At 36.9% G+C, this 15,046-nt stretch overlaps 1 protein-coding gene across 1 annotated transcript; it reads left to right on the top strand.

Annotated features, from left to right (window-relative positions):
• Positions 1-33: 33 nt before the first annotated feature.
• LOC144195670 (phosphatidylinositol transfer protein beta isoform-like) lies at positions 34-9,921 on the top strand. The gene is made up of 11 exons (XM_077715464.1): positions 34-156; positions 1,581-1,611; positions 1,905-2,050; positions 2,340-2,431; positions 2,532-2,539; positions 2,625-2,699; positions 2,799-2,882; positions 4,298-4,375; positions 5,705-5,815; positions 6,067-6,189; positions 7,987-9,921. Exons 1-11 carry the CDS (start codon positions 137-139, stop codon positions 8,032-8,034), a joined length of 816 nt encoding a protein of 271 aa, XP_077571590.1. The 5' UTR covers positions 34-136; the 3' UTR covers positions 8,035-9,921.
• The last annotated feature ends 5,125 nt before the right edge of the window (positions 9,922-15,046 follow it).

The following is a 15,046-nucleotide window of genomic DNA, read 5'->3' as shown; positions in this document are numbered from 1 at the left end:
GCGTCGAGCCAATCAGCGACAAGCTGGGGCGGGGCGAAATATTGTTCTTTACAGCTGATGACGTCAGCTGCAATCAGCGGTCGCACTCGTCTAGCGGTACGACGTACAGGTCGAGTCGGAGCAAGTATACAAGACAATGGTCCTCATCAAGGAGTAGTAAGTGAGATATTAATACAAATTATTGTTTACAACATCATTGTTAATGTAGATTTAATATGGGTTTAGCTTGGGTGTGGCGGGGTTCAGGGATCGGATACTCGCTACTCGGAAACTTTTCATCACTGACTGACGGACTGACATGGTAACACGAGGAAGGGTGGTGGCGTTGCCCAAGAACTACTTTGTGGCCTACCGGCATCAATAGCTAATGTTATCTCAGTTTCCCTCTTTAATCCATATAAAGTAACTTAATCATTAACGTACTGCCGTACGGTTGTTGCAACGTGAGTGTGACTTCTCTTCCGCAAAGTTGAACTTCATTTGACGTGCACGCTATGTTAGCTAGCACTTAGCCAATGTTGATCATAAATGAGGTGGGAAGGGTCCCTGCTGATGCAGATTTAAGTATGGCTTAATGTCGCGATCGTTCCCGATTACTATTTCAGATAGATTTTCACACACTACAGGCATCCCAGTGTGCTAAAAAATAGTCTGCTTGTGTGTGTTCGATAGTTGTGTACCTCCAGGTACACGAGTGTTAACGTTGTGCTGGTTAGCAGATGGCTACTAGTCTTCAAGCAAACAATGCCTCTAAAGTACCGAGATGGTATCCAACTAACGTGATAGTCTGAAATCATTTATTTCACATCGAATTGTGATTGTAGTCGCTTTTCCCCTCGAAAAGATCTGACAAAGTGTTCCTTTCCGGTTTTGAAAATGTTCAGTGTTCTGTTTTATTTGGTTGAATAGTCGACTTGGAGGCAGGGCTTCCGCTGCTAAACACACGCTATTGGGGGATACCAAATGCTTTTTTTCCTGATTATCAGATTTGCTTCTGTTGCCTTTCGTTGTTCAAAACAGCACAGTCAAACTACCTACATTTCATCTAGGTTAGGGGAGATAAGATGTAATTTTGTACTAGAAAATTTGCTGATAATCAGCACAACACACGATAACTTCCTGTTGACGATGGTTGAACCTTTCAAAATAAGGAATCACAAACTTTCATTTGTACTCTATGCAAAAATGTCATTTATTAGACTATCCAAAATAAAGAATTAATCCTATGTGGTCGATTGTATTGTATTTGAACCATGAAATTTGAGCAATGTGATAGTTTTTTATACCATTAAAATCTGATGTATCAGTGTGTTACAAATAATACCTTTTTGAGTCCTTTTGTTCCAAGGGACCATTAGAAATTCCAAGTTGAAACAATTTTTTGCCCCAAAATACAAATAATCCAGTCTGAATGAAGGCACTGATTATAAGCATGTCTAGTACAAAATTACATCTGATCTGCCTCTATTGGGTTGATGTCAGGGGTGGTGATTAAAAGTATTGACATGTATTTAAATTGATGTACTAAATGCAGTACTATAGCGCTCTATTCTAATCCTCTCTTTCTTTTTCTTTTCTAGCCGTGTGGTGTTACCTTGTAGTGTTGAGGAGGTAAGTGTATCTCTTTCCTCCTAATGAAAAGAATTAAAGATGAGTAGAGTTCAATTTTGAGTTCTAACAAGCATTTTAATCAAAATGTACATTAGCATTTCATACATGAATTGGAAATTAAATTGTATATTCTCACAATCATAACCGACAATAGCACATTTAAATATATAACACAAATGCAAAAAAATAAGAGCATCTAGTCATCCCTACAGTCCATTATTATGTTTTGCCGTGTTCTTCCAATTGCTTGTGGCTCACATTTGATTCTATTCTGAAAATTGTTTGTTTTACAGTATCAAGTTGGGCAGTTGTTTTCTGTGGCTGAAGCAAGTAAAAATGAAACAGGAGGTGGTGAGGGGATTGAGGTATTAAGAAATGAGCCCTATGAAAAGGAGGGAGAAAAAGGACAGTATACACACAAAATCTACCGCCTCAAAAGGTTAGTTGCACATTAAATATTGACGATTGCACTGTAATTGCGGTGTACAATCAGATGGTGGCAGTATCACACAACTTTTTGTTCTTGCCACAATCCTGTTTTGTTTTCACCCACATATCAACAAGTCAACTTTGGACACACACTGGTGTTATTAAATAAGAAACTGTACATACTTTTGACTGGTAGTTTCTATATGTTTACTGTTGCTAATCACAAGTCAGCCACTATGGTACATTTTTGCTTTTTCACCAAAGTCATCTCTTTGCTTCCCCATCTCGCCATTCCGCAGTCGTGTTCCAACATTTATTCAACTATTGGCACCAGAAAGCGCCTTTGTATTTCATGAAAAAGCCTGGAATGCCTATCCCTACTGCAGAACTGGTGAGCCCTTTTCCCGTTGTTCTTGGCTCTTCCCGTTGTATTTTTATGTGGTTAATGTCATGTTTTTTTTTTCCTCCTTCTGCCGCCTATCCTTGATCAGAAGTGACGGTAGGTAGTCTTTGTTGGTTGGATGTTTGGTGTTTTTATTGATCAAAGCACTGTGCGTCATTAACGATGACACTTTTTTTTGTAGAATGAATACATGAAAGACAATTTCTTGATCAAGATTGAGACGTGGCATAAACCTGATCTTGGAACACAAGAAAATGTTAGTAAAATCACAATACACAACTCCATATACTGTGTGTCTTTGTATGCCAGAATGTGTTTTTAATTGTACTTTTATATGAATGATTTGGCTTTTTAGGTCCACAAGCTTGATCGTTCCTCCTGGCAGCAAGTTGCTGTTGTACCTATTGACATTGCAGACGGAAGTCACGTCTGCTCCTCTGTAAGTAAACATTTTAACTGTGTGTGGCGCCTCCAGGTGGAAAAATATCTTTATTACACTGTTCGCAATCGATTGGTTTTCAGGCCTAATTATCCCGTGCTTATGGATTCTTAGCACATAATCTCCCGAGTTACTGAAATACAATTTGGTCTTTTCCGCTTTTGTAAACATATTGTTCCACACCGTGTTTTCAGGACTTGCCCAAAATAGCTATCAAGCATGGTCTTTGTAAGTTGTACCCAAAACAAAGACAGGAACTGACTGTTTGTTAACTATACTCCACTAAACCACAATACATGTGCATATATAAATTTAAATACGGCATTATCTTCATGATCTACACTCTTAAAGCTCGGGGCACTGCCATTTTGGCATCTCTTAGCCATTAAAACTGTTCAAAATATTGAAAATTGAATTTGCCTCTTTATTGAAATAATTCTTTAACTTAAAGGCATCACAAGCGTTAATACACTGCTTCACCTTTACGGTTTAAAGGTCTCCAGGTTAATTATGGAGGACCTTACCTGACAATTTTTCACACTTGATGGTGGAGAAAAATCCAGATTTTAGGTAGTTAGTCGTTACTGCTCTTATTAACATCACATTGCCTCATTTCGTAGTACTCGCTAGCGCAATGTGTTTTTTTTTGCCCTGGGAAGTTAACGAGGCGGACATGTTTGCCTTTCTGGAGGAGTGTGTTGTGTCTAAGGGCCCTATCAGCTCTCAGCCTCGGGCATGGCCGCAGGCCCCGGGACGCACCGCCTGCACCGATGAGTTTGTTAGCGTAATTACAGCTCACAGTTCTTCGTATGGCAGCTCTCGACAAACGCACAGGATGCACCCAGGGCTCTTATGTACTCTAGTTTACTGGTGGAGTTTCTCCCTTTTGTCTGCCACGGCACATTGATTCACAGACCTCATTAGTGCTGCACACTGCATTGTTATAGTGATCGAGCTTTCAGCATTAAAACAGTCAAATTACTGTGCTTGTGCGGTCTCTCCACAGTTTTCACCCTCTTGTTGACCGATCACCCTGAAAAATAGCTTTAAGCTGCTGGGCTAATCATGATTTTTTTTTTTTAATTGCTGAGCCCTCGAGCAATTGATGATTTGATACGTAGTTGGTACATTCAGCCAATGTTTTCTGTATGTTTAGTATTTCTTCCAATTTGAAAATAGTTAAAACAAGTTATTTTAGTTGTAATGATGACATTAAATTATATTCATGGAAGTGGTACAAAGTTGCAGAATGTTTATGGTACATTTCCATTTAGAATACCTTACAGTTATTATTTTCTTTCTGTATGATACAGTATGTAACCATAAGAAACGATGAGTATTTTTAAGCTTAAGTTAGTGTCCATTGAACAAGTCTTGTTGTTTTGTAACGATTATTTCAATTTTGGTCACAATAGGACTATAAGCAAGATGAAGACCCCTCCAAGTTCAAGTCAGTGAAGACGGGAAGAGGACCACTTGGACCATTCTGGAAGGTACTTATTTCTCTTGAGCTTAGATCAGATTCGAAACAAAACTGTCTTTTGGTCAATGCTACGGGACATACATTGTAAAATTATGAGATTAGAGTATTTACAGCGCTTATGAAGTATATGAACCAAAAATGGTGGCATTGTATGATCTGTTTTTGCGTGATGGTTTTACTCTAGTGTAAATGCAGCATATGATTCAAATGGCAGATGTGTTTTGTCCACAACTCCACAACTTATTGATGAGTAGATTAATACTGTTCATTAGAATTTATTTTTGCAGAGCAAGGGCAGCCAAATGTTTTTATTACTATGAATACAGAAGTTGAACTTCATATTTGTTTTTAATTAGTTTTCCCCCATCCTCACTGGACACTGAAATAGTCTCGAGTGGGAAAAAAAGGTTTCACAACAGAGGGACAGTTTACTGGCAACTTCATGAGGCAAAGAAACTCTTGTCTATCTCTGCATACACACATGCTTGCATATCTCTTTCCTTTGTATTTTGCAAAACTTCTGCTCCTTTGAGTGGGGCACAGAGAGGGGGAGAAGAAATGTCACCGTAAGTGTTTTGATGTAGAATGCGTTTCATGTGAAGTTCTCCTTTTGCCACGACAACTTTTCTAAACCCACTGCAAATTTAGAAATGTTTCTCATTTCCCTGCTCTCGCTTTTCTCCATGATGGCAGCATCAAACAGCAGTGACATGGGGGTGACTGAGGCAGGTCTGTGGCATTTTTCTCCTGGAATACTGAGCCAGAATGAAGTGATTAATTAAACAGGTGTTCTCTGAGGCTTCTCTGCGAGTGTTCTGGGGGCGAGCGAGTCGTAGGTGTTAATAATGTAACCAGCTTTGCGCCGACCTTATCGCATCTCCGCTTCCGTTTTATCTGCCTTCCCTGGCCACAAAGGCATGTCTTTCGGGAACGGTGTCACTGTCGGGGCTGAGGCAGAGAACTGGTCCCTTCATCTGGAGTTTACCCACTTTGCTCCGCCACTGCCTCCCCTCCCTTTCCTCCACCCCACTCTTCTATTCTCTTCAGAGGACAGCAAGAAGTGTAGAATGGTTTTCCAAAGTGTTAAAGATAAGGGCACTTTTATCTGTGCAAAGCAGAATATATTGATAATTTTTTCCATACACGGCTTTATGTATTAATTAATTTTTTAAAGCTTTAAATGCTGCCAAGATGGGTCTTCAATAGTCTTTCAACTGTCTGTATGACTCATTCATAACTCATGGTTTTCTTATGTAGCTTTTTGGGGCCCTCAAGTTAGATGGTTTGAATTCATTGAATTCATTTTATTTGATATTATTTTGCTTTTTCTTCTCACCAGAAAGAGCTCAGTGCCAAGAACGACTGTCCTAGAATGTGTGCCTACAAACTGGTTACAGTCAAGTTTAAATGGTTCGGCCTTCAAACTAAAGTGGAGAATTTAATTCATGAGGTTAGTTTTGTGCACACTCTCAACCATTTATTTTGACAAAATTAATATTTTGATTGACGCTCCTTGGTCTCAATTTGATTTTTTTTATATAGATTTTCTAACTACTTTTTGTCCTATAAAATGTAGTTTTTAAAATGTATTGAATGTGTAAAACAATCTACATTCGCAAAAATTTAACGTCTTATGGACATTTTTAATTTCTTTCATTTTTCAATCTACTTCTACTAACCTTGGCCCTGAAACTGTTTCAGCAAGAAAAGAGGATATTCACCAACTTCCACCGTCAGCTTTTCTGTTGGATTGACAAGTGGGTGGAGCTAACAATGGATGATATACGGCGAATGGAGGCAGAGACTCAGAAGGAACTGGATGAGGTAAGTGCACAAAGATTCATTGTCAGGGCTTTTTTTTTTTTTTTAAAGAAGCTTGGGTAGGTCAGACAGAGCATGTTCCTTCTAATGGGCCCACTAATGGTTGTCAGCACAGAGGACAGCACAGCATTGTTGCCATAATTAGCGACTTTTTCCGACCAGTCAGCGACCATTCTAAACTATCACGTTTCCGAGCTTCTAAATCGTGGCAAGAAAGATAACACAAACTGCTTTATTTCATCATTTATGGAAATGTGTGTTTATACAGTGATCCAGTAAAAGCAATCACAGTCTGTGGCAATGGACAAGGCATTCCAGTAATAATAATAATAATAACCCTAACAACAAGGTTTCACTTCGTGGTGTAAAAAAAAGATAGTGGACAACTGATTTAAGGCATTGACCTTGTTTTACAGTAATTGATGTAGTTGGTATTAATTGTTTCACACTTGACAAGCTCAACATATCCGGACTGCCTTGCTGGTTTGTCCAATGTACTGTACTTTTCATTCCTGTCTAGATACGTAAACAGGGTGCCGTATGTGGCACAAAGGCTGCAGAGGAGTAGCCAGGCCAGGTAGAGCCCAGTCTCCCCGTATTTATCTCTGGGTTCTCTATTGCTGCAGATTTTTTTGTGTTCACTCTTTTTTTGGTGTTGTCAAATGGCTTTTTGTTCACTCTGATGGTGTTTGTGTATACGTCATGTGAATGTGTGCAACTCTATTTCACAATCTCGCATGCACATTGCAAAACAACCCAGCCCAAGTTACAAACCGACGACTGGATTTTAGCACCCATTATCTGCAACAACAAAAAAGTACAAGTCAGAGAAGTAAATCAGTCTTTTTATCTCAGTAATTCACATTCTCAGTGAAACCTTACCCACTGATTTTCTCTTGGAACTCCTAAATATATTTGAGCTTTTGGCCATACGAGGAGAAAATGGATGAATACAGGCTGGACTGTACTGATCTTGCCTAAGTGGGAAACACTCAGACATTCCCTACTTTCTACCAGAATTACACTAGCATATGTTTTCCATTTTCCCTTTGAGTAAGTAAACATTGGTTACCATCAAAGAAGAATGTGGCTAGGATAAGGTTATGGCCGCTGGACAGGATGATACTTGTGTGCAATGCTGGCCCATAGACACTGCGACATACAATGTCTTGGCTGAATGGGGTGAAGGACAACTTCAGAAATGAATGTATGTGTCCTCTGAACAAAGCAGTCCATACTGTGTGCACCAGAAATGGTTCTGTCAGAGTAGAGGGAGAAGACGGTCTAAAAGGAAAAGGGCCAAAGGACCGATTACCTTCAAGATGGCTCCTATTGCTTCATTAACATACAAATGGAATTTTGCCTTTGAGAAGCAGCCTCTGTGGTGATTGAGTGAAAGAGGATGGGGCCGAGAGTTAGATGTTGGATGGTGGCGGAAGCAGCAAGGTAATCCTGATGCCGTTTCATCACATCTGTCCCGCTCCTCTGTTTAGTGCCACAGTTAGTTCAAACGCTTCTATTAATGTCCTCAGCAATCAGATTCAAACACTAATTGGCTTTCCAAAGCCATCAGCCTCAGGGTGGAAATATCTGAAATGAAAGGTTTTTTTTTAATCTACCTACAACATAAACAAGATAAGAATAGTTTTTGTTGTTGTTGTTTTTTTGTCATGTTTTGTGATGTTATAATAATTTTTCAATCTAATTGAAAAAAAGTTCAGTTCATCAATTTACTTGAAGTGCTTATCCCCGCATTTTTAACAGAAATACTTTATTAACAAGGTCTCTTATCTTCCACAGCTCCGCAAAAAAGGTGACGTCAGAGGGACCAGTGCTGCAGATGAATAAAGCAGCGGAAGATTTCAAACAGCCACTATAACAGCAGCAATGGTGGCCGCTAGCAGGGCTCGTTATGTGGCACTTTTTTTCCCCCCTACCTTTTAAATATTCAGGTTGTGGACAAGATGTAGGGTGGTCTCATACAATCAATACAGCAGTTTCATAGCTTGCACCCATTCATAAGCTTTCTATTCACTAAAGAATTGATTTGTAGAAACCGAAACGATCTTCAATGATTTTCATTTTGGTGTTGTGGTCTTCTAAGTAGCTCTGAAACATTTTTTTAAATATGTTTAATAAGAGCAAAATTAGCCCCAAACCTACATTGCATGTATTGGACCAAATGTTACCTTCTGATTAGTTTTTAGCCCCAAAACATTCCTCCCGAGATGATACCCAGTTCCCCTTTACAGTTTTAGCTGTACACAATAGCTAAACAGTTTGCATTCCTTAGCATGAGTGCATGCATGATTCATACTTTATTTTCCCCGACTCCTGCACAACTACCATTAAGAGATTACTATCGCCCTTTGCACCTACACTGACAATCACGCTGGTGCAATTCTGCAAACGACTGCTCCATTGAGCACATACTCACAGGTGCAAATGCCTTTGCAGTGACTGATCATTTTGGGTGTATTCATGCAACCGTGATTGGCCAGGTGATGTTAATTTCAGCGGATGTGCTTTTCCTCTTCCCGTGTCCAATACAAGCCCGCCCCCATTCACAAGGCATTCTTGAGTAAATTGTATTCCCATCCCCAAAATGCACTTGGGGAAAAAAAAGCCACTGATGGTGCTAGTCCTCTCAAGCATGGTGCTGCTTGGCCCACCTTACCCTGTCCACTACAGAAGCTCGCCTGTCTTTTTTTTGCTGGTAAAGCCGACTGTGTTCAGCCAGCTTTTTGCTTTGTCATTTTTCTCAGTGTTTACATGAGTGCTTTACCACTGGCTATCTCAAACCAGCGATGTCCACAGCTTGCCTTAACCTATGAACCTTTTTGGACCTATTCCACCTACTGTACCTCTGCATCCAGCCGCTTGCTTTAGCTACCTCTCTCTTTACTGGTTGACCATTTCAAAGACCTGAAGGTTAATGCTTACTATTGCTGTAGCAGCTACAGGACTGTTTGGAGTCAAGCGATTGCAGGGCTTTGTGACATCTCTTGCTAGTCAAATGTAATTAGAATTAATTTGTCTTGTTTTTGTTTGTGTTCTCTAAATTTTCACTGTTTGTTGGACATGCCATATTAGTCCTGAGTTTCAACTCCACAGTGCACTTTCAGTATAGCCTTTAAAATCATGTGGTGAGTTAAGGGCTATCATTTTGAATCGATACTAGTGTAATGTACACGTCACATTTGATTCTTATTGGAGTTTTTTTTTCTTTTTGCTTTTGTAATCATAAGAATCCGTAGACATTTCGATTGTATTACCCATTCATCTCCCCCCTCTGAAATTTCATTCATTCGTATCATTTTATAGCCAAAGAATTTAAATTATGAAAGGATGATTAGGACAAAAAAAAAAGATAATTTGATAAACATTCTGGCGATTTAACACATTATTTTAATATTCCGTTAGTTACTTACTTAGCTTTAATTACAGGTTTGTACCAAGTGTTAATTTGGCCATTGTACAGACAAATGATGATCATTTGTTTGTGTCACCCAAATGGCCAATAAATGTTTTTGTCACCAATACACATAGTTTACACATATTTTTGTCTTAGTTCTAATTCCTGCTGCAGTCTGACAAGACTCCGTGGCTAAAATTAAACATTTCAATTTTAAAAAAAAATAACAGTCATAACACTGAGACAGGCCGGAAGTGTTATTGTGCTATACAGCTATACTGTCTTGTCCTAAATGATTAAATTTCTACCCATAAAAATCACATTTTGTTTTCAGATGTTTTTGAGCCAATTTTGAAAATTGGTAAGCATAGGATTGAATGTTGTGCCATTTCTGCCTTTAATTCCTTAAGTGTTACATTAAATATATATGTGATTAAATATGAAATGAATTTTGAGAGAAAATACTTTTTTTTTTTTTTTGTCATTCAACCATTAGTCAGTTTTTATTATGCACTTATGCTATGATGTTTGTCCTAAGGCAAATTCAGGATCTTATTTCTTACCTTTTTTTAATTGATCTCCCTTTTTGTTTTTAAAATATGCACTAAAAGAGCTAAATTAACTTCCACAGAGGGAAGATGTTGACCTTAAATGTGTTTTTTAAGAGAGCAGGAAGTGCTGCTTCTCTGGCAGCTGTGACATTGCCTTTTGTCATTGTTTGGAAGAGTTTTCTTGTTCTTGTGGAAGGAAACCAGTTATTGCTGACCTAAAACAAGATAATAGTGTTTCTAAAATTGGAGATGGCCAGACTTGCCTACGCACCACCTGCTACACAGCAACTCATAATCTTCTCCTGTATGCAAGTCTCTCTTTTGATCAACATGCTGGTATATATGACACATGGCAGCTATGCCTGGGTGACTTAAACAAATGAAAAGGCCAATCAAGAGGGATTCTTTGTAGCTGAAATAGCAAGTTGTGCAGTTGAAATATTGTTTGTTGTAACACGTGCCTTCATATCCTGGTACATGATTGTTGAGGAAGTGTCACAGTGAAGATTCCATTCACAGTTTTGCCATGTTTTTGTATATGTGTCCTCTGGGGGCCACTTTTGCCAGTGGGTTGCAAGTTTTCCTTGGCAAGGAAATTTATTTTTGGTTTACCGCATATTGACTTGCAATGTCAAAAGAACTTCCTCAACTTGGGTCAAGTTCAACCTCAGTGGTTCTCACAAGCTTTTCCTGTTGTTTTGAGAGATGTGGAGCCCATAGATGATAAGGAGGTTGTTGGTTAGGAAAAGTTCACTGTCGCATGTCTCTCCTCGTACAATGGTATAGTGGCACTCTGATGACAGATGCTGCTTAACCTGCGCTGACCTGCGGAGCTGTGATCTTGCAGCTGGATGACAGGCGTAAAGAGCGCACGCAGGGGCCACACCACACGTGGACTACACACTGTCCACCAACGACAAAAGGAACTGTCTTTTTCAGGGAAACCCCCTCCACCTGCCCCTTTGATAATACATATCTCTTTTATCCAGTCCGGTATCACTACCAGTAATTGGGACCAGCAAAGGACTAGTACTAGTATATCTTGTCCTGTTGAGTAAAATATTGAGAAAAATTGAGGGCTAAATCAGAGTTGAGTGGAGTCTTCATGTCACCGTCCCGGTCTCCAATCCTGGAGACTGTCTCAGTGGCAGCCCTGAGCTTCATTTGTCATCATTGACAACTGGAGGGGGAAAGAGGGCATGCTTCCAGTTTGTCATTTTTAACTTAAGGCTTTTTCTCTGAAAAAACGACATAGTATAGTAAGGCTTTTTCTCTGAAAAAACGACATAGTATAGTAAGGCTTTTTTTTTGGTCAAAAAACGACATAGTATAGTAAGGCTTTTTTGGTCAAAAAAACGACATAGTATAGTAAGGCTTTTTCTCTGAAAAAACGACATAGTATAGTAAGGCTTTTTTTTGGTCAAAAAACGACATAGTATAGTAAGGTTTTTTTTGGTCAAAAAACGACATAGTATAGTAAGGCTTTTTTCGTTAAAAGACGACATAGTATAGTAAGGCTTTTTTTGTTAAAAAATGACATAGTATAGTAAGGCTTTTTTGTCAAAAAAACGACATAGTATAGTAAGGCTTTTTTCGTCAAAAAACGACATAGTATAGTAAGGCTTTTTTTGTCAAAAAACGACATAGTATAGTAAGGCTTTTTTCGTCAAAAAACGACATAGTATAGTAAGGCTTTTTTTGTCAAAAAACGACATAGTATAGTAAGGCTTTTATTGTTAAAAAACGACATAGTATAGTAAGGCCTTTTTTTTGGTAAAAACGACATAGTATAGTAAGGCTTTTTTTGTTAAAAAACGACATAGTATAGTAAGGCTTTTTTCGTTAAAAAACGACATAGTATGGTAAGGCTTTTTTCGTTAAAAAACGACATAGTATAGTAAGGCTTTTTTCGTTAAAAACGACATAGTATAGTAAGGCTTTTTTCGTTAAAAGACGACATAGTATAGTAAGGCTTTTTTTGTTAAAAAACGACATAGTATAGTAAGGCTTTTTTGTCAAAAAAACGACATAGTATAGTAAGGCTTTTTTGTCAAAAAAACGACATAGTATAGTAAGGCTTTTTTGTCAAAAAAACGACATAGTATAGTAAGGCTTTTTTGTCAAAAAAACGACATAGTATAGTAAGGCTTTTTTCGGGTCAAAAAACGACATAGTATAGTAGGGCTTTTTTTGTCAAAAAACGACATAGTATAGTAAGGCCTTTTTTTGGTAAAAACGACATAGTATAGTAAGGCTTTTTTCGTCAAAAAACGACATAGTAAGGCTTTTTTGTCAAAAAACGACATAGTATAGTAAGGCTTTTTTTGTCAAAAAACGACATAGTATAGTAAGGCTTTTTTCGTTAAAAAACGACATAGTATAGTAAGACTTTTTTCGTTAAAAAACGACATAGTATAGTAAGGCTTTTTTTGTTAAAAAACGACATAGTATAGAAAGGCTTTTTTCGTTAAAAAACGACATAGTATAGTAAGGCTTTTTTTGTTAAAAAACGACATAGTATAGAAAGGCTTTTTTCGTCAAAAAACGACATATAGTAAGGCTTTTTTTGTCAAAAAACGACATAGTATAGTAAGGCTTTTTTTGTCAAAAAACGACATAGTATAGTAAGGCTTTTTTCGTCAAAAAACGACATAGTATAGTAAGGCCTTTTTTGTTAAAAAACGACATAGTATAGTAAGGCTTTTTTTGGGTCAAAAAAACGACATAGTATAGTAAGGCTTTTTTTGGGTCAAAAAACGAGATAGTATAGTAAGGCTTTTTTGGGTCAAAAAACGACATAGTATAGTAAGGCTTTTTTTGTTAAAAAACGACATAGTATAGTAAGGCCTTTTTTGGTAAAAACGACATAGTATAGTAAGGCTTTTTTTGTCAAAAAACGACATAGTATAGTAAGGCTTTTTTCGTCAAAAAACGACATAGTATAGTAAGGCTTTTTTGTCAAAAAACGACATAGTATAGTAAGGCTTTTTTTGTCAAAAAACGACATAGTATAGTAAGGCTTTTATTGTTAAAAAACGACATAGTATAGTAAGGCCTTTTTTTTTGGTAAAAACGACATAGTATAGTAAGGCTTTTTTTGTTAAAAAACGACATAGTATAGTAAGGCTTTTTTCGTTAAAAAACGACATAGTATAGTAAGGCTTTTTTCGTTAAAAAACGACACAGTATAGTAAGGCTTTTTTCGTTAAAAAACGACATAGTATAGTAAGGCTTTTTTCGTCAAAAAACGACATAGTAAGGCTTTTTTTGTCAAAAAACGACATAGTATAGTAAGGCTTTTTTTTGTCAAAAAACGACATAGTATAGTAAGGCTTTTTTCGTCAAAAAACGACATAGTATAGTAAGGCCTTTTTTTGTTAAAAAACGACACAGTATAGTAAGGCTTTTTTGTCAAAAAAACGACATAGTATAGTAAGGCTTTTTTTGGGTCAAAAAACGAGATAGTATAGTAAGGCTTTTTTGGGTCAAAAAATGACATAGTATAGTAAGGCTTTTTTTTGTTAAAAAACGACATAGTATAGTAAGGCCTTTTTTTGTTAAAAAACGACATAGTATAGTAAGGCCTTTTTTTGGTAAAAACGACATAGTATAGTAAGGCTTTTTTTGTCAAAAAACGACATAGTATAGTAAGGCTTTTTTCGTCAAAAAACGACATAGTATAGTAAGGCTTTTTTGTCAAAAAAACGACATAGTATAGTAAGGCTTTTTTCGGGTCAAAAAACGACATAGTATAGTAGGGCTTTTTTTTGTCAAAAAACGACATAGTATAGTAAGGCCTTTTTTTGGTAAAAACGACATAGTATAGTAAGGCTTTTTTCGTCAAAAAACGACATAGTAAGGCTTTTTTTGTCAAAAAACGACATAGTATAGTAAGGCTTTTTTTGTCAAAAAACGACATAGTATAGAAAGGCTTTTTTCGTTAAAAAACGACATAGTATAGTAAGGCTTTTTTCGTTAAAAAACGACATAGTATAGTAAGGCTTTTTTCGTCAAAAAACGACATATAGTAAGGCTTTTTTTGTCAAAAAACGACATAGTATAGTAAGGCTTTTTTTTGTCAAAAAACGACATAGTATAGTAAGGCTTTTTTCGTCAAAAAACGACATAGTATAGTAAGGCCTTTTTTTGTTAAAAAACGACATAGTATAGTAAGGCTTTTTTTGGGTCAAAAAACGAGATAGTATAGTAAGGCTTTTTTGGGTCAAAAAACGACATAGTATAGTAAGGCTTTTTTTGTTAAAAAACGACATAGTATAGTAAGGCCTTTTTTGGTAAAAACGACATAGTATAGTAAGGCTTTTTTTGTCAAAAAACGACATAGTATAGTAAGGCTTTTTTCGTCAAAAAACGACATAGTATAGTAAGGCTTTTTTTGTCAAAAAACGACATAGTATAGTAAGGCTTTTTTTGTCAAAAAACGACATAGTATAGTAAGGCTTTTATTGTTAAAAAACGACATAGTATAGTAAGGCCTTTTTTTGGTAAAAACGACATAGTATAGTAAGGCTTTTTTCGTTAAAAAACGACATAGTATAGTAAGGCTTTTTTCGTTAAAAAAACGACATAGTATAGTAAGGCTTTTTTCGTTAAAAAACGACATAGTATAGTAAGGCTTTTTTTGTTAAAAAACGACATAGTATAGAAAGGCTTTTTTCGTTAAAAAACGACATAGTATAGTAAGGCTTTTTTCGTCAAAAAACGACATAGTAAGGCTTTTTTTGTCAAAAAACGACATAGTATAGTAAGGCTTTTTTTGTCAAAAAACGACATAGTATAGTAAGGCTTTTTTCGTCAAAAAACGACATAGTATAGTAAGGCCTTTTTTTGTTAAAAAACGACACAGTATAGTAAGGCTTTTTTGTCAAAAAAACGA

The sequence above is a fragment of the Stigmatopora nigra genome, chromosome 4, assembly GCF_051989575.1.
Source record: "Stigmatopora nigra isolate UIUO_SnigA chromosome 4, RoL_Snig_1.1, whole genome shotgun sequence".
Lineage (NCBI taxonomy): Eukaryota > Metazoa > Chordata > Actinopteri > Syngnathiformes > Syngnathidae > Stigmatopora > Stigmatopora nigra.
This window is presented reverse-complemented; position numbering and strand designations above follow the sequence as displayed.

Excerpts from the sequence above, each read along its gene's own strand:
- LOC144195670 (XM_077715464.1), top strand. The coding sequence starts at position 137 with ATGGTCCTCATCAAGGAGTA. Across the intron at positions 2,883-4,297 it reads GAAGTCACGTCTGCTCCTCT|GACTATAAGCAAGATGAAGA; the intron begins GTAAGTAAACAT and ends TGGTCACAATAG. Across the intron at positions 5,816-6,066 it reads TGGAGAATTTAATTCATGAG|CAAGAAAAGAGGATATTCAC; the intron begins GTTAGTTTTGTG and ends AAACTGTTTCAG.